Source organism: Rhinoderma darwinii, chromosome 1, assembly GCF_050947455.1.
Source record: "Rhinoderma darwinii isolate aRhiDar2 chromosome 1, aRhiDar2.hap1, whole genome shotgun sequence".
Classification (NCBI taxonomy): Eukaryota; Metazoa; Chordata; class Amphibia; order Anura; family Rhinodermatidae; genus Rhinoderma; species Rhinoderma darwinii.
Genome location: NC_134687.1, coordinates 614,923,603 through 614,950,148, shown reverse-complemented (window position 1 = coordinate 614,950,148; position 26,546 = coordinate 614,923,603). Strand labels below are relative to the sequence as shown.

Below are 26,546 nucleotides of genomic sequence, written 5' to 3'. Positions count from 1 at the left end.
ATTAGATGCAGCGATCAAAAGTGATCATTGCATCTAGGTGGTTTCTAGCCTGTCGGCACGGTCGCAGGGATGCCGATAGTTGCCATGGCAACTGGAGGCCTAACAATGGTCTCCTGGTCTGCCAAGTGCCTAAGAGATTTAGGCCCCGCCATCATCCGTGGGTGTCAGCTGTTTGTCACAGCTGATACCCTGATTTAACGGCCAGGAACGGAGCTAGCCTCCAATACGGCCGATTAACCCCTTAGATGCAGCAATCAAACAACCTAGGTGGTTAGATTGCACCCGCGGGGTTGCCGATGGTTACTATGGCAGGCCTAACAATGGCCTCCTGGTTGGCCTAGTACGGAAGCCTATTAGGCCCCACCCAGAGGCAAAGCTGACAGCTCTAATACACTGCACTATGTAGGTAGTGCAGTGTATTAGAATACTGATCAGGGTTTCATGCCTTCAAGTTCCCTAGTGGAACAAAGAAAAGTTAATAAAAATGTTGCAAAAAAGTAAAAAAATAAAAGTTTCAAGTTAAAAAGGCAATAACTGCCTTTTTCCCCATTAGGCTGGGTTCACACGACCTATTTTCAGGCGTAAACGAGGCGTATTATGCCTCGATTTACGCCTGAAAATAGGGCTACAATACATCGGCAAACATCTGCCCATTCATTTGAATGGGTTTGCCGACGTACTGTGCAGACGACCTGTTATTTACGCGTCGTCGTTTGACAGCTGTCAAACGACGACGCGTAAGTTGACTGCCTCAGCAAAGAAGTGTAGGGCACTTCTTTGCAACGTAATTTGAGCCATTCTTCATTGAAGTCAATGAAGAGCAGCTCAAGATTTACGAGCGTCACAGACGCCTCGCAAAATGCGAGGAGGAGGAATTACGGCTGAAACGAGACAGCTGTTTTCTCCTGAAAACAGTCTGTCATTTCCGCGGTAAAAGCCTCTCATCGTGTGCACATACCCTAAGTCTTTTATTATAGGAAAAAACTGAAAACATAAAAATAGTACACATATTTGGTATCACCGCATCCGTAACGACTCGAACTATAAAAATATCATATTAATTTTCCCACACGGTGAACACCGTACAAAAAAAATTTAAAAACAAATCAATGCTAGAATCACTATTTTTTGGTCACCACCCCTCCTAAAACAGAATAAAAAGTAATCAAAAAGTTGCATGTACCCCAAAATTGTACGAATTAAAACTACAGCCCGCCCTGCAAAAAACAAGCCCTCCCACAGTTTTTTTGACAGAAAAATAAAGAAAATTTTGACTCTCAGAATACGGCGACACAAAAAATAAATTATTTTTTTCAAAAAAAGTGATTTTATTGTGCAAGCGCTGTAAAATATAAAAAAAACTATATACATATGGTATCCAGTGGTGTAACTACTGGCGAGCCCCTCAGGTTTAAGGGCCCAGTCGCAATTGCGACTGTTGCGACCACTAGAGCTACGCCACTGTATACAGCAGCCTATGGCAGAGCAGGGAGAAACCTCCCTGCTCTGTTATAGTGTTGAATAGTATCTGCATCCGCAGGACGCAGACACTATTGAATGTGGTGTTGTTACCGCTGTAGCAGCCATAGCGGCTGCTACGGGGCCCACGCCGCCAGTTGGCACGGGTCCCCCATGCCTGGAGGCTCTGCTAGCAGCCACTATTGTTGCTACAGCGGTAGCGACACCACATTCAATAGTGTCTGCATCCTTCAGATGCAGATACTATTCAACACTATGACAGAGCAGGGAGGTATCTACCTGCTCTGCCATAGGCTACTGTATACAGTAGCGTAGCTCTAGGGGTCGCAACGGGGGCAATTGCAACCAGGCCCCTAAACCTGGGGTGCTCGCAGGGTCCCCGTAGCCACACAGCGCTCACCGCGCTGGTCCCGCTTCCTGAATGCTGGAGCAAGCAGCTGACAGCTCCGTGCTCCAGCATTCACTCTGCCATGAGCGGCTCGGCGCAAGCAGGCGCGATGTAGTGACATCATCGCCTGTCTGCGCCGAGTCACTCACACCACAGATCGGAGAAGAAGGATCCTCCACCCGTCGTGGGAACGGGGATAGGTAAGTAATTATGTTATTATTTTTCTATTAGGCACTATGGGGCATTATACTGGGTAGGGAAGCTGGGCTGATATGGTGGCTGCTATAGGAGCATTTTAGTATATGGGGCGGCATTATAATGTATGGGGGCATTATACTGTGGGGGCAGCTATGGGGGGCATTATACAGTATGGGGGCAATATACAGTATGGGGGCATTATACTGTGGGGGCAACTATGGGGGCATTATACTGTGGGGACAGCTATGGGGGCATTATATTGTGGGGACAGCTATGGGAGCATTATACGGTATGGGGGCATTATACTGGGGGACAGCTATGGGGCATTATACTGTGGGGACAGCTATGGGGGCATTATTCTGTATGGGGGCATTATACTGTGGGGGCAACTATGGGGACAGCTATGGGGGTATTATACTGTGGGGACAGCTATGGGGGCATTATACGGTTTGGGGGCTTTATACTGTGGGGACAGCTATGGGGGCATTATACTGTGGGGGCAGCTATGGAGAGCATTATACTGTGTGGGGCAGTATGGGGGCATTATACTGTGTGGGGGCATTATATTGTGGGGGCAGCTATGTGGGTATTATGCTGCATGGAGCAGCTATAGGGCATTATGCTGAATGAGAATTTGTTTGGGCATTTTACTGCATGGGGGCATCTGTGTGGGCATTATACTGTATGGGGCATCTGTGTGGGCATTATACTGCATGGGGGCATTATACTGTATGGTGACAGCTATGGGGTCATTATACTGTGTGGGCTGAATCGGTTGTGTACGAGCGGGGATTGGGTGGCATTAGAGGCATGGCTTAAAAGAATAAAAATTGCCGCTGGGTGCCACATCGATAGTCCCTACTTGAAAGTATAGCACTGTCTACAGGGAGGGCTGTATAGCACTGTATGGGTAGGCTGTATAGCACTGTGTATGGGGGTGGGGCTGTATAGCACTGTATGGAGCGGTAGTATAGCACTGTATGTGGAGGCTGTATTGCAATGTCTACAGGGGGGCTGTATAGCACTGTATGGGGATGCTGTATAGCAATGTCTACAGGGGGGGCTGTATAGCACTGTATGGTATGGGGCAGTAGTATAGCACTGTATAGGGAGGCTGTATTGCAAAGTCTACAGGGGGGGGCTGTATAGCACTGTGTAAAGGAGGGGGCTGCATGGCACTATTTACAGGGGGCACTATCTACAAGGCCAGGCTGTGGCTGGCACCCAGCGGAGGGGGGCCCACTCAAAAGTTTACTATGGGGCCCAGTATTTCCTAGTTATGCCCCTGATGGCATCGCCGTAATCATATAGACCCGCAGAATAAAGTAATTATGTCATATATAGCGCATAGTGAATGCTGCAGAAAAAAAGAATTTATGTTTTTTTGTCACATGGGAAATATAAACTAGCAACTATTTTTACTATCTGTTTTACAAGGAGATACATTTAAATTTAGAAAACTGCTAATATGTGTCAATTTTCTATACATACCGAATTTTTCCACTAAAACAAAGTACAATTTGTCACGAGAAAACAATATTAGAATCGCTTGGATAGTTACAAACATGCACATATATACTAACATGCACATATATATATGCATGCAAACATACACACATACATGCACATATATATATACATACATGACAACATACATGACAACATACATACATGCAAACATACATACAAACATACATGCACACATATACATACATGCCAACATACATGCAAGCATACATACATGCAAACATACATGCACATATACACATACATACATGACAACATACATACATACATACATACATACACATATACACATACATGACAACACACATACATACATGACAACAAACATACATACATGCCAACATACATACATGCAAACATACATACATGCACATATACACATACATACATGACAACATACATACATACATACATGCACATATACATGACAACACACATACATACATACATACATACATGACAACATACATACCAACATACATACATACATGCAAACATACATACATGCACATATACACATACATACATGACAACATACATACATACATGCAAGCATACATTCATGCATACATGCAAACATACATACTAACATGCACATATATACATACATGCCAACATACATACATGCAAACATACATACATACATACACATAGGTGAGTTAATTTTTTTAATATATTTTTTATTGTTCGCCGGGTGCTGATGCAGCACCGGTGCGGCGGCTACAAAAATTACATGTAGTGACAGGGTGGGGGAGGGAAAAGTTGGTTGTTGAAACGGAGTGAATGTAGTGTAGTGTAGTTGACATTCACGGTAAGTTCGTCTGAAGCGGGCTTACCATGCCCGCTTAAGACGAACATTCTCCCGATGTTGCTAGAACTACAGTATCTAGCAACATCGGGAGCGCGCACACTGCAGAGCAGAGCGGCTTGATTGACATCGAGCCGCTCACGCCCCTTTTTAGAAAAGATAACCAGCACTTGCTGAGTTATCAAGTGTAAAAAAAAAGGTACTTAGGGAATGAATTTTTTAATTTTTTTAACAGCAAATGTTTTAATATTAATTTCCTGCTTAGAATGTCTAAAAAAAAAAATTTAGTCAACTTGGGAATAACCCTTTAATTCCTGTGAAACGCCTAAAGGGTTAAAAAAAACTTTCTGAATGCTGTTTTTAATACTTTGAGGGGTGCAGTTTTTAAAGTGGGGTGATTTGTGGGGGTTTCTAATATATAAGGCCCTCAAAGCGACTTGACAACTGAACTGTTCCCTAAAAAAATGGGTTTTTGAAATTTTCTTGAAAATGTGAGAAATGGCTGCTAAACTTATAAGCCTTGTAACGTCCTAGAAAAATAAAAGCATGTTCAAAGAATGATGCCAATCTAAAGTAGACATATTGGAAAAGTTAGCTAGTAACTATTTTGTGTGGTATAACTATCTGTCTTACAAGCAGATACATTTGAATTTAGAAAATGCTAATTTTTTGCAAATTTTCTCTAAATTTTGGTGTTTTTCACTCAAAAATATTGAATATATCGACCAAATTTTTTCACTAACATAAAGTACAATATGTCACGAGAAAACAATCTCAGAATCGATTGGATAGGTAAAAGCATTCCCGAGTTATTACCACTTAAAGTAACACACGTCAGATTTAAAAAATGAGGCTCTGTCATTTGGTCCAAAAGTGGCTCAGTCCTGAAGGGGTTAAGGCTCTGTCACCAGATTATAAGTGCCTTATCTCCTACATAATCTGATCGACGCTGTAATGTAGATAACAAAGGGTGGTTTTTATTTTGAAAAACAATCAATTTTGAGCAAGTTATGAGCAATTTTAGATTAATGCTAATTTGTTTCTTAATAGACAGCTGGGCGCTTTTTTACTTTTTACCAACTGGGCGTTGTACAGAGGAGTGTATGAGGCTGACCAATCAGTGACCAATCAGTGTCATATACTTCTCATCGTTCCAGCATAGCTTGTTTCCCTGCACACACAGTGTGATCTCGCGAGATCACGCTACTCTGTCATTCACAGCGAGATCACGCTGTGCTGTGTGAGTAAGTCCCACAGAAACTTTACCGAAGTATCGGGGATGTGAATAGACATCGCGTCCTGGCTGGAGGCCATGTCTATTCACTCTAAAGACACTTCGGTAAAGTTAATATGTGAGTAAGTGACACGCTGTGCAGTGAAACGAGCTAAACATGAATGAAGAGAAGTGTATGATCACACAGTGTGATTGTGCAGTGAAACAAGCTGTTCTGGAACGATGAGAAGTGTATGATGCTGATTGGTCACTGATTGGTCAGCGTCATACACTTCTCTTCACAACGCCCACTTGGTAAAAAGTAAAAAAAACGCCCAGTTGGTCATTAAGAAACTAATTAGCATAAATCTAAAATTGTTCATAACTTGCTCAAAAATGATCGTTTTTAGAAATAAAAGCCACTGCTGTTATCTACATTACAGCGTCGATCAGATTATGTAGGGGATAGGGCATTTATAATCTGGTGACAGAGCCTCTTTAAGGCCAAAACAGGTTGTGTCCTTAAGGCGTTAAACTATCGTCACACTGTTTCCACTCCTCTTATAAGGTTCTCTCTTGTACTCAGCTTTTGCACTGCCGAGAACGCACAGGAGAGCCGGATCAGTTCTCCATCAGCGTCTGAGTCAGTTCTTTAGCTGCACGCAGTAGCCTGTCACTGGTCTGTGCACCCCGGCCACTGCCTATTAGTGCGGCGCCTCAGTCAGTTGTCCAGCTTATTAGTCTGTCATTGCCCTGTGCGCTGCACATAGTACACTCTCTGTCTATGCAGTGTACTACTTGAAGGAAGACCGCAGCGGCCGGAGCGCACAGAGAAATGACAGGCTATACTGTAATAAGTTGGGCAACATAACCTAGGGACAATACTGTACTTACGCGATACTGTTTGCTCGGCTCTCCTGTGCATTCTCTGCTTTCTCGGCAGTGGAACAGCCAAGTACAAGAGAGAACCTTATAACAGGAGTGGAATCAGTGTGCCTATAGTTCAAAGTTAGATCCGGCGACACAGTGTGTTTTACTGCACATGCATGTCCTCTTGAAAGCATCACTAGAATGAAGTGCATGGACCCACATAAAAAATATCCTGTGTTATTGAACTTACAAGCTCCGAATGGCGCCCTCTGCATGGGGAGCTTGTAAGTACCATAACTCAGGATATTTTTTAAATACTCCCAATGGGGAAAAGTATTAGCTTCAAATCAGGAGTACTTCTAGGTGGACTTCGCTCGTGGTACAACCCCTTTAAACATGACTCCCAATATCCTATACAGACACTAAAAGTGCCTCCAGACACTTTAGGGCAAATTAGTGAAAATCTGGGCAAGAAAAAGGTCACAATTTTCCATTATACAATGATTAATCTCTACTGATATAATACTAGAGAGCACCTTTCAAGAGGAAGTGTCATCTCTCCCCTTTTGGTGTAGTATACAGGATCTGTCAGCTCTCCTGTGTGGTGTAGTATAGAGGAGCTGTCAGCTGTCCTGTGTGGTCTGTCAGCTCTCCTGTGTCGTGTAGTATAGAGGACCTGTCAGTTCTCCTGTGTAGTGTAGAGGATCTGTCAGCTCTACTGTGTGGTGAAGTATAGAGGACCTGTCAGCTCTCCTGTGTGGTGTAGTATATAGGATCTGTCAGTTCTCCTGTGTGGTGTAGTATAGAGGATCTGTCAGTTCTCCCGTGTGGTGTAGTACAGAGGATCTGTCAGCTCCCCTGTGTGGTGTAGTATAGAGTATCTGTCAGCTCTCCTGTGTGGTGTAGTATAGAGGACCTGCAAATATATTTTGCGTGCATCTTCGGGGTTCGGGGTATTGACAGGGTTCATCTGGGGTGTAGGGGCGGTGACATCCGTAAAGCTCTTTTGAAAAAAGAAATGAAGTGGATCACGCTTCTAAATACCACCACACCTTTTGGCCTGAATGAGGCCACTAGCTTCAAACCCTTTCTGTAACTGTCACTAATCTGCGCAAATTTTAATCTTTCAATTTGGGGGTCTTTCTTTCGTATATTTGTTCTAATTTTTGTTTTTTATGTTCCATGTTTTCGTTTTGCTGGCCTATTTCATTTTGATGTCCATCTGGGTTGATATTCTATCTCAAGACAGTTATTCCATCTTGAATATATTAAATATATCGTGAATTATTGAGCATCGTTGGACGACTACTCCAATCAAGCTTTAATATGACATTTTAATTTATTATATTGTATGCATACATCTCTTTATATATATTTATTTATTATTATTTTTCATTTTTTGTGTGTATTTGTAGTTTATTTTTCTATTTCTTTTTATTTTATACTTTTTTATTTTTTCATTTTCTTCATATATTATATGTAAAAAAAAAATTTTTTTATGTTTTTTCATTCTTTGATTATTTTTATTTTATTTGTCTTGTATATTTATTAGAATTATATTGTTTTTTATTTATTATTTTTTTATATGTGTTTTGTACTTTATATATGTTTCTATATGCATGTTATTTTGATATATATGTTTATTGTGATATGACTTTATATACTCTGTCTATATTCTCTTTATGCACTTCGTATATATTTTTTGCACTATTAAATATATGTATTATTTCCCCTGTATTGGGCATATATTTTTTGTTCACAATTTTCTGTTCACTATTTATTTATTTTCTGCACTTTCACTTTTTATTGAAAATAAAATATTTTTTTTAATGCACTGATATTTATCTACTTATTTATTCGTTTGTATATGTTCTCACTTCTTACTTCCATTTTATATTTTCACTTTTTCTCTTCACTACTATTCACTATTATCTGACAGAGTTTATGTGGGTGTTATTTATATAGAAACTTTATATACAGTGAAGAGTATAATAAGTATAATAATTTATATATATATATATATATTTTTTATATTTTTGATGTATATATATATTTTTACAAACGTCCAATTTATTGGTATGCATTCTTTGTTATTGTGGTAACAAGTTTTATAACATGCAGCTATATTTTTCTGATGTGCTCTATTTATATAGTATTAATTTATATTTATATTCATGTATATAATCTTTATATATTCTTTATAATTTATAATTGGTATTTGATATCTTTTTGATATTATGCTATTATTGTCTCCATTAGCTTTTTCTATTCTGAGCTGTTTTCTGCATACCCACTCACTCTCTTAAATCTCCTTATTATGGTAGATTCACCCTGTGTATTGCGTGCAGGTACGCTCTTCAACGCATGCTCTGTGATTCCCTCATTCCGGAGTGCCAATTCTGTTTGTCTGCATCTCCATGGTGATGTGCGTCTTGCGTCACGAGACGGGACGCGTCATCACCATGCGGACACTCTGGTGCTTCCGTGATGAGGAGTCTCGCAACATGCGGCTTGAGCGTCTATCTGCGCAGCATCCACAGGTGTGTATCATCATGATTGCCAGCTACCCTATATAAGTTCCCCACTATTTTAATATCGTCTGCCTCCTGACGAAGCCGGTCCTAGGCGAAACGCGCGTCGAGGCGTCTTGCTCCTATGTCCCATCTCATTAGTCCTGTTCCTCCACTATGTCGTTAGGTATGTGTTACCATTTTCATTATTAGATGTTGCTGCCACTGCTACTACTATGCTGGTTTACTTCCATAGGCTTTCTTATATATGTCCAGTATTTTGCCCTATATACATTATTCAGTTTTTGTAGCGTCCTTTTTTGGCATATTTACCTTTGTAACACATACTTTATTATCTATTTATTCTATATTTGGTGGTATTTGATATTGGACATCAGACTCTGAGATGGGTCAGGTCTGTTAACCTCTTGGTATACTTATTGGTATACCTTTGCTATTGCTCTCCATGTGTCTATTTGTTTATTACATTTGATGTGATACCATGTATTGTTGGTTATAAATAAAGATATATATATTATTTTACAATGCGTGGCTGATATATGTGCTATACTATTTATTAGGGTGCTTTTATCCCCTGTGCTTTACTGCTTCTAGGTTGTTCCTATAGTTGTTGGGGACCCCCTGTTTCTTCCCCTTTGAGGTTTTTTGTAGGTTTACTAGTATAGAGGAGCGGTCAGCTCTCCTGTGTGGTGTAGTATAGAAGATCTGTCAGTTCTCCTGTGTGGTGTAGTAAAGAGATGTCAGCTCTCCCGTGTGGTATAGTATAAAGGACCTGTCAGCTATCCTGTGTGGTGTAGTATAGAACAGCTGTCAGCTCTCTTTTGTGGTGTAGTATAGAGGATCTGTCAGTTCTCCCGTGTGGTGTAATATAGAGGATCTGTCAGCTCTCCTGTGTGGTGTAGAGGACAGGTCAGCTCTCCCGTGTGTAGTTAAGGATCAGTCAGCACTCCCGTGTGGTGTAGTAGAGGATCTGTCAGCTCTCCCGTGTGGCGTAGTATAGATGTCAGCTCTCCCGTGTGGCGTAGTATAGATGTCAGCTCTCCCGTGTGGTGTAGTATAGAGGATCTATCAGCTCTCCCGTGAGGTGTAGTATAGAGGATCTGTCAGCTCTCCCGTATGGTGTAGTATAGCGGATCTGTCAGATCTCCCGTGTGGTGTAGTATAGAGGACCTGTCAGCTCTCCCGTGTGGTGTAGTATAGAGGATCTGTCAGCTCTCCCGTGTGGTGTAGTATAGAGGACCTGTCAGCTCTCCCGTGTGGTGTAGTATAAAGGATCTGTCAGCTCTCCTTTATAGTGTAGTATAGAGGATGTCATTTCTCCTGTGTGGTGTAGTATAGCGGACCGGTCAGCTCTCCAGTGTCTAGCATAGAGGATCTGTCAGCTCTCCTGTGTGTAGTATAGAGTTGTCAGCTCTCCTGTGTGGTGCAGTATAGAGGATCTGTCAGCTCTCCCGTGTGGTGTAGTATAGAGGATCTGTCAGCTCTCCCGTGTGTAGTATAGAGGATCTGTCAGCTCTCCCGTGTGGTGTAGTATAGAGGATCTGTCAGCTCTCCCATGGTATAGTATAGAGGTTCTGTCAGCTCTCCTGCGTGGTGTAATATAGAGGATGTCAGCTCTCCTTTATAGTGTAGTATAGAGGATGTCAGTTCTCCTGTGGTGTAGTATAGCGGACCTGTCAGCTCTCCGGTGTGTAGCATAGAGGATCGGTCAGCTCTCCTGTGTGGTGTAGTAGAGGATCTGTCAGCTCCAGTATGTGTGGTATAGATGTCAGCTCTCCCGTGTGGTGTAGTATAGAGGATGTCAGCTCTCCTGTGTGGTGTAGTATAGATGATCTCTCAGCTCTCCTATGTGTAGTATAGAGGACCTGTCAGCTCTCCCGTGTGGTGTAGTAGAGGATCAGTCAGCCCTCCCGTGTGGCGTATAGAGGATTTATCAGCTCTCGTGTGGTGTAGTATAGAGGTACTGTCAGATCTCCCGTGTGGCATAGTATAGCGGATCTGTCAGCTCTCCCGTGTGGTGTAGTATAGCGGCTCTATCAGCTCTCCTGTATGGTGTAGTATAGCGGATCTGTCAGCTCGACTGTGTGATTCATTAAATGCTTGTATTCTCAATGAACTAAAGCATCTTTTCTTATAACTCTGTGTTGTGGCATTCCTCTTTTATTCTCCCTGGAAATTTAATAAAATAGGTCAATAGAATGTGCTAGAATTCCCTAAAAGGGTGCATGAAAATGGGTTTTCTAAACTTGACAACTCCTTTTAAAGCCTCAATCCCATGACCGTTCGAGGATTCCAAATATAAAGCCGTTTAAATACATTGTCTAATGTAGGATTTTATCTCCCAATAGAATTCAATGGATTCTGAAAATATAGCTCCAGAATCAATGGTTGTAAAAGTGTAAATAAGGATTGCAGGCGGTCGTTTCAATGAGTCTTTAGGGTCAAGTAAGGTAAAAAAATAAAACCTTTTCAGCTACATATTATTGCACTGAAAGCATATTTAAAAAAAAAACAAAACAGAAAAAAAAGGATTCAATAATAGACACAAATAAGTTAATGGAAACAGGTCTTTATTAACTTTTAATATCCAAAAAATAAAACTCTTATAATTCTCTTTACAGCAAATATATATCAGTGCTTTGGCCATAATAAGTTGAAGGCCCTTTATCATAAAATATATGGTTTTTAACCTTTAAACTGAATTTATATTCCCTATACTTCCCTACATATACATAACAAAAGTGTAGTAAAATTAGCAAATACTAAACTATATTAATAGATTTTTCCATACTAACATTTTGTAGTTAATATAAATGGTACACGCATCTAATGTATAGGTTAACTCCTTGGCTTGTTAGTTGCCGTGTACGATGCAATATTTTTATTTTATATATCTATAAAACACATGCTTGGCGAATGTTCGTGCGAACTTGCTAAGACGGCAGCTAAATTGTTCCAATACTGACAAGCTATTCTACAAGCTATTAGCGTCGAAAGTTTGCAATACATTATAATAATAATATGCCATCAAGGCAAATATTATACCCCCCTCTTCCCACCCCAAAAATTCTAAAATAAAAATAAACCCAAAACAGTAAATTTGTAAACTTTTTGTTTTTTATATATATATATATATCTATACGAAATGTAACTTCAAGTGGAAATAAAAAATAAAAATTTATATTTCGTCAGTACAGACTTTACAGCTTCAGTTTTGTGTTGTTGGGAGAAAAAAAAAAAAAAAAAAAAAGGCTTACAATTTTACAAAAATCCTTAGAGTTTTATTTCTGGATTTATTTATTTTTTATATGCAATGATAAAAATAAAAAAAATAAAAAAAAAATTTGACTGACAGATTTAACTAAAGTAAACCGACAGGCTGAAATGCAAAAATAGAGCTAAAAACAGACAAAAAAAACAAAACCTACACCTCCAAAAATTCACAATATGGTGCGGATGTTGACTCGCTTATTACAAACCATGTCAAGGCCTCTCAGAGAAAAAAAAAAAAAAAAAAATGTATACAAAAAAATATATATGTTAAAAAAAACGTAACTTTTTTTTTTGTTTTTTCAGGAGGGTTCAGTCAAAAAGTCCCAGCCTTTCCCTTGGTTAAGTAAAGCTAAAATTCATTCAAGTCATGGCTGGCTCATAAAAAATATTCACATTTACAATAATTTTTTTTCTCTCTAAAATAAATTCGATTGAATGACGTGATCAGACTAATAGATGGAATGGAGAATTCTTTCTTCTATTAGCTGCTTTGTGCATTGTAAAGCTTTGAAATAAATCCAGAGAAGTTTTCTGAAAACTGGTAACGTTACAGTCATTGTGGTAGTGTTTCCACCAGAGCGCCCTACGGTGGGACCGAAAAAAAAAATAAAAAATATATAAATACTGCCACATTATTCGCTACCGGTCACTGACTCCACCTTTGAACATCATTTCACACTTCCATAGCACGATTTTTAATGGAGGCATTCCGGTGGCCATATTCTCGGATAACCAGGATTAGAAAAACACGGCTGTTGTCTTCCAAAAACAGCGCCACATCTGCCCACAGGTGGTACTGCATCTCAGCATAATTCACTTCATTGGAGTTGAGTGTTTATGACAGGCAGAACCCACAGACAGGTGCGGCGCTATTTTTGAAAGGAAGCAGCCATGTTTTTCAAATCCTGGGCAATACCGCTTGCAAAAAAAACCAAAAACAAATCAATGAGAAAACATTTCCCTGGGGGTTTTCTTCCTTTTTTGTGACTAGATTTGCTCCATTTATCCTCAAGAAATAGGTGGGTGTAATAATGACCAAAAACGCCACCGTGTGAATACCTATATTGATAAATTACTGGCGTTATAATGCTAGTGACTGGCATATGTTCTTCAGGAAGCTAGTGGTGTCTGGCAGTGCCGATATTTTTACCATGTGGATTTTAGCAATAGCGTGAACCGGATTTTATCACTCCTTCCCCATTCACATCTAAAGCTGCATTAAAAATTTTGCCGAAAAAAATCCCCATTTAAAAGGGTTATTAGATTAGCAAAACATGGCTGCTCTCGATCAGCAACAACGCCACTCTTATATGGGAGGTGTCTGGTATTCAAAATAATGGGGACTGAGTTGAATTACCAGACAGGAGGGACACGGTTTCTAAAATAAACCAGGATTTTTCCGATCTTACACCTGGTGGTAGTGGCATGGTCACATGATTTTTAGCTGCGAAAACGTAACCGGCAAACGTTAACAGACAACCGCATTAGGATACCTCATACACCCATGGGACCTCCTATAGGGCACACCACTCAATTCTTTCTATACCACTGTGCTCAACATCAGTGTAAACACAAGATCTGTACAGACACTGAAGCAGCAAGGATTTCCTGCATCTCAACAGTCAACCGGCAGAATTTTGAATGCAGCTCTGGATGTGACTTGAATACAAGAAAATCAGTACAAGGATTATATGTAGAAGATGTTCAAATGAGGAGCGGCTTCGTCGTGTTTATTCATAGAGCTGATCCTCTGTAAAGGCAGTGGAATTAACATTAGAAACCTACGCTGGTTTCCACCTATGTAAACATTTGTGAATGTAAACTAACCGTAAATCATAATTTACCATGTATACTATACCAACATCAAACATTGTAATGCCAATTAACTGGACACCACCAAAGTCAATCTGGGCATGCAGTAACTTTTTATAATGAGGTGGTAGCAGCAGTGTTTTTTTTCTATACGTAGCCCGATTCTTGCCTTTTCCATATATGCGACTATATAGGATTTATATATATATTTTATGTGTTAGAGGAAGATTGCTATAGAGTGTTTCGGTTTATCTATATATAAATATCTGTAATACATTTACGAATGTATTTGTATTGCCTGGTTAACTGGAGACTGGCAGACCGGGCACAGGGGCATATCCTTCTGGCAGATCTTGTTCGCACATTCCATGCAGAAGAAGTTGTGGCCGCAGGGAACGAGGGCGGCGATGACCTCGTTGTCGAAGCAGATGACGCAATCGTGTTTCCGCCTGGTCTCAGGAGGAGAACTGGATGTGGAGCCACCGCTGGAAGAAGAGTAACTGTTGGTACCATTTGAGAATGCGGGGATGTAGATGGGAAGCCCAACCTCGTTTGTGCTTGAAAGGTCACTTCTAATACTCCTTGGGATAGGGTACTCCAAACCTTCGGGGAAGGTAGGAGACATGCTGCCTCGGCGTTGAGATTTTGCAGAGACGTCATTTCCAAAGTTGGAGAGGGAATTTGCTTGGTCGAAAGGAGCCCAGATAGTCTCAGGAGGAGATGGTATTGGATCAAAGGCAGATGTGTCGGTGAGATCTTCCGAGCCCATGGGTGGCATGGTGTCACCAAACCAGAAATTACTTGCGCTGAATGGACTCGTTGGACTAAAATCAGCCAGCCTATTACTTCCAAGAAAGGAATCTGTGGAGCCGCTCCCTAAAGAACTGGAACTATCATTGCGGTAGTTTGAAACCATTTTGTTCCGACCAGGAGCAGTGGGATTCGCGTTTAACCAGTTGGCTGCTAGGCCGCTTGCCTCAAAGCTAACATCGGTACCGTTATAGTGGAAATCATTTTCTTCGTTGACCTCAATGAAGTTTCCGGTACGCATGGCTATGTGCATCTCTATCTCCTCTCGGGCCCGGTCTACGTTTTCCGGCATGCCGGTGACCTCAAAAACCGGCTCTTTGTCTCGGCTTGGAGTGACAATGTAGGTGTGAGTTTGCTGTTGTATGCGTTTTATTGTAGCTCCCTTTGGCCCCACCACTAGGCCAACCACCCGATAAGGTACCCTCACTTGTACTGTAGTTTGACCTGGAAGGTTAGGGGTACATTGGGTGCTGCCTACAGAAGGGCCGTTTTTGTTGCGAGATGCTCGGATCATAGAAAAGTGTTCAGCTGCTGAGAGAATCTCTCTTTTGGCCATGGCAACATCCTCTTTTCTTCCAGTGACGACAAATACTGGCTCTTCCCCTCGGACTGGAGTTTTAATGTAAGTGTTCGTCTTTGCCCGCAGAGCTTTGATCTTGCAGCCTGTGGGGGAAAAACCATTTAGTTGTTACTGAAGTGGTTAATAACGTTTCACAGAACAAACTATAGTAATAAATGTGCGGTCATCAGACTCGCAGTATTGCAGCCTCAGGCTTTGGTCCTATAGATTTGATCACTTGATGATAACCATAAAAGAAAAAAACTAGAGAATAGTAGTTTTTCACATTTTTAAACCCTTTAATGACCAGGCATGTTTGGTCCTTAATGACCAGCTACATTTTTTTCTTCTCTGCATTTCAGTCACCATATCTTTATGTATGAGGCCTTGTTTTATGCCAGAATTGTAATTTTTTCGGAGCTGTTTGGGGGGGGGGGGGGGGGGGGCGGGCGCTGTGTAATTTATAAAAACAAAATTAAAAAATTAAATTGTATTATCGTTCACGTTTCACACGGAATAAGACGTTAGTCTAAACTTATTAGGTATCCACATGATCAGAATAACCTGAATAATTAGTTTTTTTGCTTTTATGTAATGTATGCTGAAGAAAATTTAATTTATACTTTATACTAAAATAATAGCCTTGGTTTATAATGGATTTTATTACATTAATTTAATTAACAATTATTTTTGTTACTTCCTTGGTTTTTATTGCCTCAATATAAGCACTTCAAGGGTAAGGTGCACACAGGGCAGATATGCTGCGTAAAAGTACACAGCGCATCCGTTCTGCAAGCCGAAGGGAATTCCGCCCCCAAAAAATTGCGGTGCAATTGTGTGGGCGGAATCTCCGCTGCAGAAATACTGCTAAAGTATCCCCCCCCCGTTCCGCGATGGAAACGCAGTTTTTCTGCCGCAAAAATCTCAACATTTGCCTATTTGTTGTGGATTATACGTTCCTACTAAATTCAATAGGGAAAACTCAACAGAAGAGCAGCTAATCTACAGCATAAATGGACATGCTGCGGATGAAATAAAAAACAAAAAACGCACCTCAGGTCAATTTAAAAAACAGTTTCTCGGCTGTTTTTTTTTCTGCTGCGTGCGAATGAGGTCCGTTCAAATCTCACCCACTCTGCTGTTAGAGTATTACGCTGCAGATATTCAGTCAGTGTTTACGCTACGTGTGTCCCTACACTTTAACTGTGCCAACGGTTTTCCTGTTTTTCTCCATCTAAGGGTATGTTCACACGCTAGCTACCTTTTACGTCTGAAAAGACAGTTTTCAGGAGAAAACAGCTGCCTCGTTTCAGACGTAAAAGCTCCTCCTCGCATTATGCGAGGCGTCTTTGACGCTCGTAAATCTTGAGCTGCTCTTCATTGACTTCAATGAAGAACGGCTCAAATGACGTGGCAAAGAAGTGCCCTGCACTTCTTTGACGAGGCAGTCATTTTACGCGTCGTCGCTTGACAGCGGTCAAACGGCGACGCGTAAATGACAGGTTGTCGGTACAGTACGTCGGCAAACCCATTCAAATGAATGGGCAGATGTTTGCTGATGTATTGTAGCCCTATTTTCAGGCGTAAATCGAGGCATAATACGCCTCTTTTACGTCTGAAAATGGGTCGTGTGAACCCAGCCTTATAGTAGTAAAAATTATATGCCAATACTGTCCATATGACACAGGCTGCTTAGGGGAGGTGACAAGTGGGTATTGTCCAAAAGCAGAGGGAAAAAGAAGTATAGGCGGTAGCCTACGCGTTTCTGACCTTCTCCAGGTCCTTAGTCATGGCTTAAGGACCTGGAGAAGGTCAGAAACGCGTAGGCTACCGCCTATACTTCTTTTTCCCTCTGCTTTTGGACAATACCCACTTGTCACCTCAACTACTTCACGTAGTCCACCTACCACGATTTTAATGAAGACAAAATAAAACTTGGGAACAGATTCCCGTTTTAACTAGACATCGTATCTACAGCGCTGGACCCAACCCTCCTGTTTTTGAAGTATTTCTGACGTGTGCCGACACGAGGATCCGTGTGCTGAATTTCTTGTGACAAGGTGAGCTGGAGGATTTTTTCCACACTTTTTTCCTGTGCTTAGGGGAGGCTTAGTGTACATACAGCCCTGGGGTTCTTTCTAGGCCCCCAGAAATGACTGCACAGGGGTCCCCCAGTCCCTATTCACATCACCAGGAAAACTGGTGACCCAAACTAAGGAGGTGGGGGGAAAGCAGGAAGTCTCCTTTGATCATGCCGTGATCACTCTTGCCCACAACGATCAAGGGGTTAAACTTTACGGATCAGAAATTCCTTCGGTCCCGGCCGTTAGAACAGGAGCTTGGCTGAAAGCTTCCCTAAGCACAGAAGCGGTTAGTGACAGCTTGTTTTTAGAGCAGGAGCGCACACTGAAACGCTTCCCCTCACCCTCAAGCAGCAACGCAAAAGGTGTTCCTGAAGATAGAGGACCTCCGCCGCCAGAAGACAGTGGGCAGATGTTAAATGGTTAAAATACACTTCCAGGCCTTTTATACATTTCTTCTTAGAGGGAATATCTACTCTTAAAGTCTGCAGTATTTTATCCATCCCAGACTTAGGGCAGACATGGACCATCATGTTGGTCCCTGGTAAAACGTCATGTGGGCAGAAAAAAAACAAAACACGCTCCATAGTGCGAGGACCTCGCCAACCGCTCCACATATCTCAGCTTCCTGTAAACCTTGTCATTGTGATTTTGGAGAAGGTGATGTAGAAGGATTTTAAAGGGTTATATGAGCTTAAAACCCCTCCCCAAAAAAACATGTCTTTCTGCCAAAAATAGCTCCACTCCTGTTTATTGGCTGTGTCTGGTATGGCAATATTCATGTAAATGGAACTGAGCCGATTTAACACATCCCATGGACAAAAGTGGCACGGTTTCTGGAAAAAAGCGGCCATGTTGTTCTATTCTCAAGCATCTCTTTAATAATAGAACTAGCGGGCACTAATGGCAGGTTTACGGAGACGATTTGATGAAGAAGCGGAGACGAGTGAAGGAAATGGCGCAGATCTCCCAAGAATTGGCCAGAGCTTTACAATTTGCAGTAACGGTGGCCAATTAGTTACTACGTGAAATCTAAAAGACATGCACAGGACGTAAAGAAGCTTGCCAAGTTTAGAAGAATGCCCCGTCCGCAGGAGGATTTCCTAATAATGATCTGGTTCTATAAAGACATCTTCCTGACCCGATAACTGATACATGACATGATCCTATCCCTGGAAAACAGATACTCCTTCTCTTTAGCTAATGATACCGGCCCGTGACTTCCGGGCAGTGATTTCATCCTATTAACAATAAGATTACATCACCATCATCTTAGTGACATCACTATTGATTCCTGATCAATGACTTATCACCAAATCTGGGAACATTGTTAAACTACTGTTTCTGGGAAAGCTCGGTGACAGCACGCTTAACCCCTTCCTGATATTTGATGTAACTGTACATCATAGCCAGAAAGGGAGAGTATGGAGCGGTCCCATGGGCCAAGCCTAAACTTCACTGTGATGACAAGGATTATCAACCGCAGCATCTAAGCCATTAGAGAATGCTGTGAAAACGAAACCCAAAAGTCAAGGGAGAAATCAACACCCCCCCCCCCACGTGACTGAGGGCTTTGTTCCTGTGCTGTTCGTGTCGGCGTGTTATCAATGGCATTACCACAAGAGGCCGTCGCATCGCCTATTGCTGGAGTCCACGAGCAGAGCATCAGCTAGCGGCTGATGCTCTGCTCGGGGACTCCGGCACTGCTGCCAACGTCACTGTCCATATATGGTCAGTGACGTCGGCAGCAGCGCTGGCGTCCCGGGGCAGAGCATTAGCCAATGCTCTGCTCGGGAACTCCAGCAACAGGCGATGCGACGGCCTCTTGTGGTCATGCCATTGATAACACGCCAACGCGAACAGCACAGGAACAAAGCCCTCAGTCACGTGGGGCCGTGTTGGCGCGTCGTCAATATTAGAAAAGCTTCAGGACTTCTGGGAACAATTCACCGGGTTTGAACGCCACCATTTAGTACCGAATTTTTTATTTAGTAAGTGTCTTTTTACATAAAAATATGAATGCAAAGCAATTTTTAAAAAAATGTTGGTCCCCGGATAACCCCTTTAACTGCCACGTCCCCTCCCCCTGCTTTCTTTATTTCCTGAGTCTTTGTAATTGTGGATGTTTTAATTCACAATTAATATATTTGCGACTTTCTAATCTACGCTTGTGCTTGCTGTCAGTAAACGGTAAAATTCTCTTTTACATCCAGAAGATAAAAACCCATATAGGCCGAATAAGTCTTACAGCTGAAGATTTGGTACAATTGTGTCCAGTCTAGACAATCCTCAAAGACAGCAACTACACAATCCCTGTTCTGATAGTTTGCTACAATGTATCAGTGCGGATAAAAGGTATCAATTTTACAGAGGATTGTCTAGATTGGATGTAAGTGCAACAAACCCTCAGCTGTAAGTAGTATTAGGCCTGCAAGAGGTTTCCAGGCGCTGGATGTCACTAAGGCGGTCTTTACACTGCGATAGTGGCATTTATGTGCTGAATGTATGTAACCGTATTTTTTTTTATTCATATTGTACAAAACGTACACTAAGCGGACACTTAGGGTATGTTCACACGAGGGCGTCCGTTACGGCTGAAATTACGGGGATGTTTCAGCCTGAAAACATCCCCGTAATTTCAATCGTACCGGCATGTGCAGGCGCTTGAACGCCGCGTCCATTACGGCCGTAATTAGCGCTGCTATTCATTGGAGTCAATCAATAACGACTCCAATTACGGCCAAAGAAGTGACAGGTCACTTCTTTGACGCGGGCGTCTATTTACGCGCCGTCTTTTGACAGCGGCGCGTAAATATACGCCTCGTGTGAACAGACAAACGTCTGCCCATTGCTTTCAATGGGCAGATGTTTGTCAGCGCTATAGAGGCGCTATTTTCGGACGTAATTCGGGGCAAAAACGCCCGAATTACGTCCGTAAATAGGCCGTGTGAACATACCCTTAAAGAGGCTCTGTCACCAGATTCTGAAATCCCTATCTCCTATTGCATGTGAACGGTCATTTTTGGCCCAGTTATGAGCTAATATATATATATATATATATATGCAAATGAGCTTTGAAATGGATAATTGGGAGTTTTTTTTCCATTATGTCCAACTGGGCGTGTGTTGTGTTTTTAACTGGGCGTGTTTACGTGTATGACGCTGACCAATCAGTGACCAGTCAGCGTCATACACTCCTCTACATTCATTTACACAGCAGCGATGTGCAGCCGCATACACAGAGATTAACGTTAATCAAGTGTCCTGATAATGAATACACGTGACCTCCAGCCTGGCCGTCATGTGTATTCAGAATCCTGACACTTCTGAATCTTTTCTTTGAGATTTCCAGCAAGGGAAACGAAATCTCGTTTACCTCCGTAATCTCGCGAGATTACCCGTGGCTTGCTGGAATCTCACAGAAAAATTCAGAAGTGTCAGGATTCTGAATACACATGACGTCCAGGCTGGATTTCATGTGTATTCATTATCAGGACACTGCAGTAACGTTAATCTCTGTTTATGTGGCTGCACATCGCTGCTGTGTAAATGAATGGAGATGAGTGTATGATGCTGACTGGTCACCGATTGGTCAGCGTCATACACGTAAACACGCCCAGTTAAAAACACAATACACGCCCAGTTGGACATAACGAAAAAAAAACGCCCAGTTGTCCATTTCAAACCTCATTTGCATATATAGAAAATAGCTCATAACTTGGCCAAAAATTAACGTTAAAAAAAAACAAAAAACGTTACAGTTATCTACATTGCAGCGACGATCACATGCAATAGGAGATAGGGATTTGAGAATCTGGTGACAGAGCCTCTTTAAAGAGGCTCTGTCACCAGATTTTGCAACCCCTATCTGCTATTGCAAAAGATAGGCGCTGCAATGTAGATTACAGTAACGTTTTTATTTTAAAAAAAACGAGCATTTTTGGCCAAGTTATGACCATTTTTGTAGTTATGCAAATGAGGCTTGCAAAAGTCCAAGTGGGTGTGTTTAAAAGTAAAAGTCCAAGTGGGCGTGTATTATGTGCGTACATCGGGGCGTTTTTAATACTTTCACTAGCTGGGCGCTCTGAAGAGAAGTAACATCCTCTTCTCTTCAGAACGCCCAGCTTCTGACAGTGCAGATCTGTGACGTCACTCACAGGTCCTGCATCGTGACGGCCACATCGGCACCAGAGGCTACAGTTGATTCTGCAGCAGCATCAGCGTTTGCAGGTAAGATCGACTTACCTGCAAACGCTGATGCTGCTGCAGAATCAACTGTAGCCTCTGGTGCCGATGTGGCCGTCACGATGCAGGACCTGTGAGTGACGTCACAGATCTGCACTGTCAGAAGCTGGGCGTTCTGAAGAGAAGAGGATGTTACTTCTCATCAGAACGCCCAGCTAGTGAAAGTATTAAACACGCCCCGATGTACGCACCTAATACACGCCCACTTGGACTTTTACTTTTAAACACGCCCACTTGGACTTGTGCAAGCCTCATTTGCATAACTACAAAAATGGTCATAACTTGGCCAAAAATGCTCGTTTTTTTTAAATAAAAACGTTACTGTAATCTACATTGCAGCGCCTATCTGCTGCAATAGCAGATAGGGGTTGCAAAATCTGGTGACAGAGCCTCTTTAAGGCATGTTCACAAGATCAAAAACGGCTCAAAATTACAGGGCTGTTTTCGGAGAAACCAGCCTCTGGAGTTTCAGCCACTTCTGGAGCTGCTTTTCTATGGACACTGAAAAATAGCCCCAGAAACTGCTCAAGAAGTGACATGCGCCTTTTTATGCGGTTGTTTTTAAAATAGCGGCGTAATAAACGCCCTGTCTGAAGAGAATGCAGTTTTTCCCATTGATTTCGATGGGCAGATATTTGTAGGCGTTCAACTACCGTTTTTCCAGATGTATTTTGAGGGGGATCACGCTCCGAAATACGCTGCGTGTGAACATACTCCTATGGCTATTAAAAGTCTATGGGGGAGATGTATTAGTTCCGCGCCAGTCTTAATAAAAAAGCAACCTAAAATACCATTGACAAATTTATTAAGAAGCACAACCCCTTAACAAATTTGTCGCATTTTGGGCTGTCTGTGCGCCACTAATGAAAATATGCCAGCCAGCAGCTGGTGTAGATCTCCGCCGTAACTGATAGAAAAGGTGTCGGGCCGTGGTGGCCACACCTCTTCCGCGATTCCCCATCTCCGAACTGATCTAATAGACGCTATGATGATGATGATAACTAGTGTCGATTTTGTCGAAAGCGTTTATGAATTGCAAAGTTATGAGCATTTTTCTAAATATGCTAATTTGGCTATACTTGCCAAGTGGGAGGCGACTTCACTCTGGGCGGTGTAATGTTTTCTGTAGGATGCTGACCAATCCTCATACAGCTTCTCCCCCCTAGAATTGCGATCCTGCCGCCATATAAAAGATTAGAATCTCGTTCTAGGTGGTCCACAGCCGGAGATATGGCTATTTGAATTGATTCCCCTTCCCTCCAGCCTCAGTCTCTCACACTGTGTGAAGCAGCTTGATGCTGATTGGACAGCATCAGAGGCTGTGAGGTAGCTCCGCCCTCAGGAGACTGGCTGCGGTTACCTGCCATTTGTCAAGTATAGGCTCATTTACATATTTAGAAAAAAGCTCATAAGTTAAAATAAACGTTTCGGGACACAATTTTCACTATCATCAGTGTGACCGCGCCTATTCGATTAGCTAGGAGATAGGGCATTACTAAACTAGTGACAGAACCGCTTTAATCAGAGCATAGAGGCCCTGTGCAGTATGAACAGAGCCTAAGAATGTTCCCATACACGGACAACAAGCAGAGATCTTGAAAATGAATTGGGACACTACAAATATCAGAACGTCTTACAACTTTTTATCATACAATGATAAAAGGGTTTTTCTGACCAATAATTTAACTATAGGTTCTTCATCAGCGCCATAATAAAGCCCCTTCCCTCCATCACATGTCCCCCCCATATCCAATCCTTAGTCGCAGCAGTCGGTACACGACATCACCGTTGTTGGATCATGCGACAGAAAGCTATGTGGGGCCTCCAGTCCACGTAGCCCCCCCCCCCCTCTATTGAAGAGAATAGGAAAAATCCTACACAAAGCTGAAAAGACAGGGACAGACCAGGCTGCAAATGGGGGATGGGGGTTCTACAATAAAAGATGCAGCTGTGGCTCAGAAGCCCACCGTACACTACTTGGCAGTGTGAATGGGGATTTGTGAGACCTCATTGTTTCCCACAGAACATCTCGCTGGTTCATACCAGACAAAGGCCACAAATCTCCTGTGACCCATGGCAACCAATCATAGCACAGCTTTCATTTTACCAGAACAGTTTTACAAATAAGCTTTGCACTGATTGGTTGCAATGGGCAACAAGGCCAGTTTTTCTGTTAGTTTTAATAAGAGGCCTATTAACGATAGATATGTTTATTTTTGGGATTTTATGGATCCCAATAACTTATATGTAACGTCCACAGGAGTATTCTCCAGACCGACTCTTACACTGTCGCAAAACTACAACTCCCAGCATGCCCTGACAACCACAGGCTGTAGTTTTGAAATAGAGAAAACAAAATGAGACCCGGCCTTAGGATTCAAGTAAGTTAGGTTGTTTTAATTAAATAAACAGAGCGTCTCAAAAAAAATTGTACTTTAGCCAGTAGCAGCAATAAAAAGTATTACCTGTACAGAGAAACCCTGCAGCACTACTTTCTAATATACTGGTGGTTCAACTTCTCACCATTTTCATGATCTCTGCCTGCTGTCAGTGAATGGAAACATCGTTATTTGCACCCAGAGGCGGAAAACCTGTAGAGACCTAACATTTCTCAGGTATGAGCATTGGTTACAATTTGTATCCAGTGTAGACTTCTCTCTAAGACGGCATCGTGGCGAAAATTTATAACGCAAACCGCCACGCAGTACCTGATCAGTCATACGATGGACGAAACCGGCACCCCGCGGACTATATCGACTTATAACGTGATTCATCCGGTTCTGTCCATTGTTTTGATGGGAAAAACAGCGTTGCGTGCAAGCGTGACACAATCTGCGACGGAGGCTCCGATAAACAGAGCGCGAGAGAAACAGTCTGATCTCCAGGAGGTTACATTTTACCTGCACTGATACACTGTAGCAAAGTATCAGGACAGGAGAGATATGTGTATTGACGTTTCAGGATAGTTCGATTTAGGTGTAAAAAGGATTAGACTGTAAAACTTTGGTGTAAACAACGATGTTCCCATTCACTGACAACAAGCAAAGATTTTGAAAATGGTGAAGAATCGCCTTATTGAGTGACCCTTTAAATCCGTATATTAGGGCTCACATGCAGACCTTACGTACGCAGCCCCCTGGTAGTGCCCTCTTTTGTCACCACTGGATCTGCTCTGTGATTGGCAGTCGACTAGTCAGGTCTGGCAGGCTTGTGGCCCTTTCCACACTGCTGGCCCCAATTAAACAACCCAACTGTGTGTCTGCCACTTACCACTAGGTCACGGTCATTCATGGAGTAAAGTTTATCCACCCTGCACACCTATGCCAATCCCTTCTAACTGATCACTTACACTGGTGCCCACATTATGGACTGTGCCTCTTCCATAGTCCACTCCTAGCCCCTCCCCCAAACAAAATCACAAGGGGAAAGCCACTTCTAACGTCCCTACTGCTGCCACATCCAGGACCCTCTGATCATTTCACCAAGCGCCCACTCCTGTGCCACCCAATTCTCTGTACCTGCTTTATGAACCCTATGACGACTCCTGGTGCCCACATTGTCTCTACCATTGGCCACTCTCTGGACCCTAACCATTTTGCATATGCCATTGACCACTTTACCCCTCCCCCGCATATCAGTGACTAGTCTGGGACCCCCATGGTTACTACTTGTGCCTACACTCTGATCTTTTACTCCAGTTGGTGCCCACTTAGGGGTCTGCGTATAATATCTCAGTGCCCCCTTGTAAGACACCTCAACTAGTGGCCCATTTATAAGCACTTATCACCCTAACCCGTGACCCGCCACCGCCCTCTTACCCCGGGCACACTCACCCTGCCTCCCCACAATCTCGGCGACGTGCTCGGAGCTGGGCACTGGTACCAGCTCGTTGGTGTTGACGCTCTTCCTGCGCACGGTAATGGCGGCCTGCTCGACTCCCCCGGGGTATTGTCCCCCCAGCAGCAGAATGTCCCCGGGATACACAGCAGCCTCCTCGTCCCCGGGCCTCTCCTCCTCCTCAGCCTCCGCTGTCGCCGGGGCCTCAAGCGCGGCCAGCCTCACCCGGATCTCCTCCAGCTCCGGTGTCCAGGAGGCCGCGGTGCCTCCTCCGCCGCCCGGCATGGCGATCGCAGCGCACTGGGACAGCGGGCAATCAACTCATGGGTCCTGTCAACATTGCCCGCCCGTACCGGCACATTCACAGCGCGCCCGTCCGCTCCAGTTTTCCTTTCTTCCCACTCCCTCTTTTTTCTCTTTGTTTCCCGAACCCGGCTGCTCACGCCTCTAGTCCCCGCCCCCTGCACAAAAGGCCAGCATGCTATTGGCTGTTAAAGGGAATAGAAAAAACGATTCTACACTCTGATTGGTGGTTCACAGGTGACAATTACACAGAGGGGCGGGTCTTGAGGCTGGGAGGGGAAGGAAGAGGAAGTGTGTGATTTAGTGGGAGGGTCTTGGCTTGGTGACGTCAGTGGGAGGGGTAAGAGTCCGTGGAGTGCAGTCAGGTCATAGACGGAGGATGGTCTGCAGGCAGGGGGTGTGGTCAGATGATTACTAGTTGTGTCCTGCCATGTCCTCAAAGGAAACTTACAGGAAACGGAGCTTCCTCCTGTAATTATCCGTTATTGAACATTTTCAGTTTCTTTTCGTAATTTGGACCTAGAGAGCGAGTGCCAACATGGTTTCTCGGCTCTTGTTATTGTTTATTTTTCTTTAACCCCTTCCCGCCGCAGCCCTTTTTCAGATTTTCAT

At 42.8% G+C, this 26,546-nt stretch overlaps 1 protein-coding gene across 1 annotated transcript; it reads right to left on the bottom strand.

The window, feature by feature from the left end:
* Positions 1-11,585: 11,585 nt before the first annotated feature.
* MEX3C (mex-3 RNA binding family member C) lies at positions 11,586-26,098 on the bottom strand. The gene is made up of 2 exons (XM_075841489.1): positions 25,628-26,098; positions 11,586-15,572 (listed from the first exon to the last, which is right to left on the bottom strand). The coding sequence occupies exons 1-2, from the start codon at positions 25,914-25,916 to the stop codon at positions 14,377-14,379; spliced, it is 1,485 nt and encodes a 494-aa protein (XP_075697604.1). The 5' UTR covers positions 25,917-26,098; the 3' UTR covers positions 11,586-14,376.
* Positions 26,099-26,546: the final 448 nt, after the last annotated feature.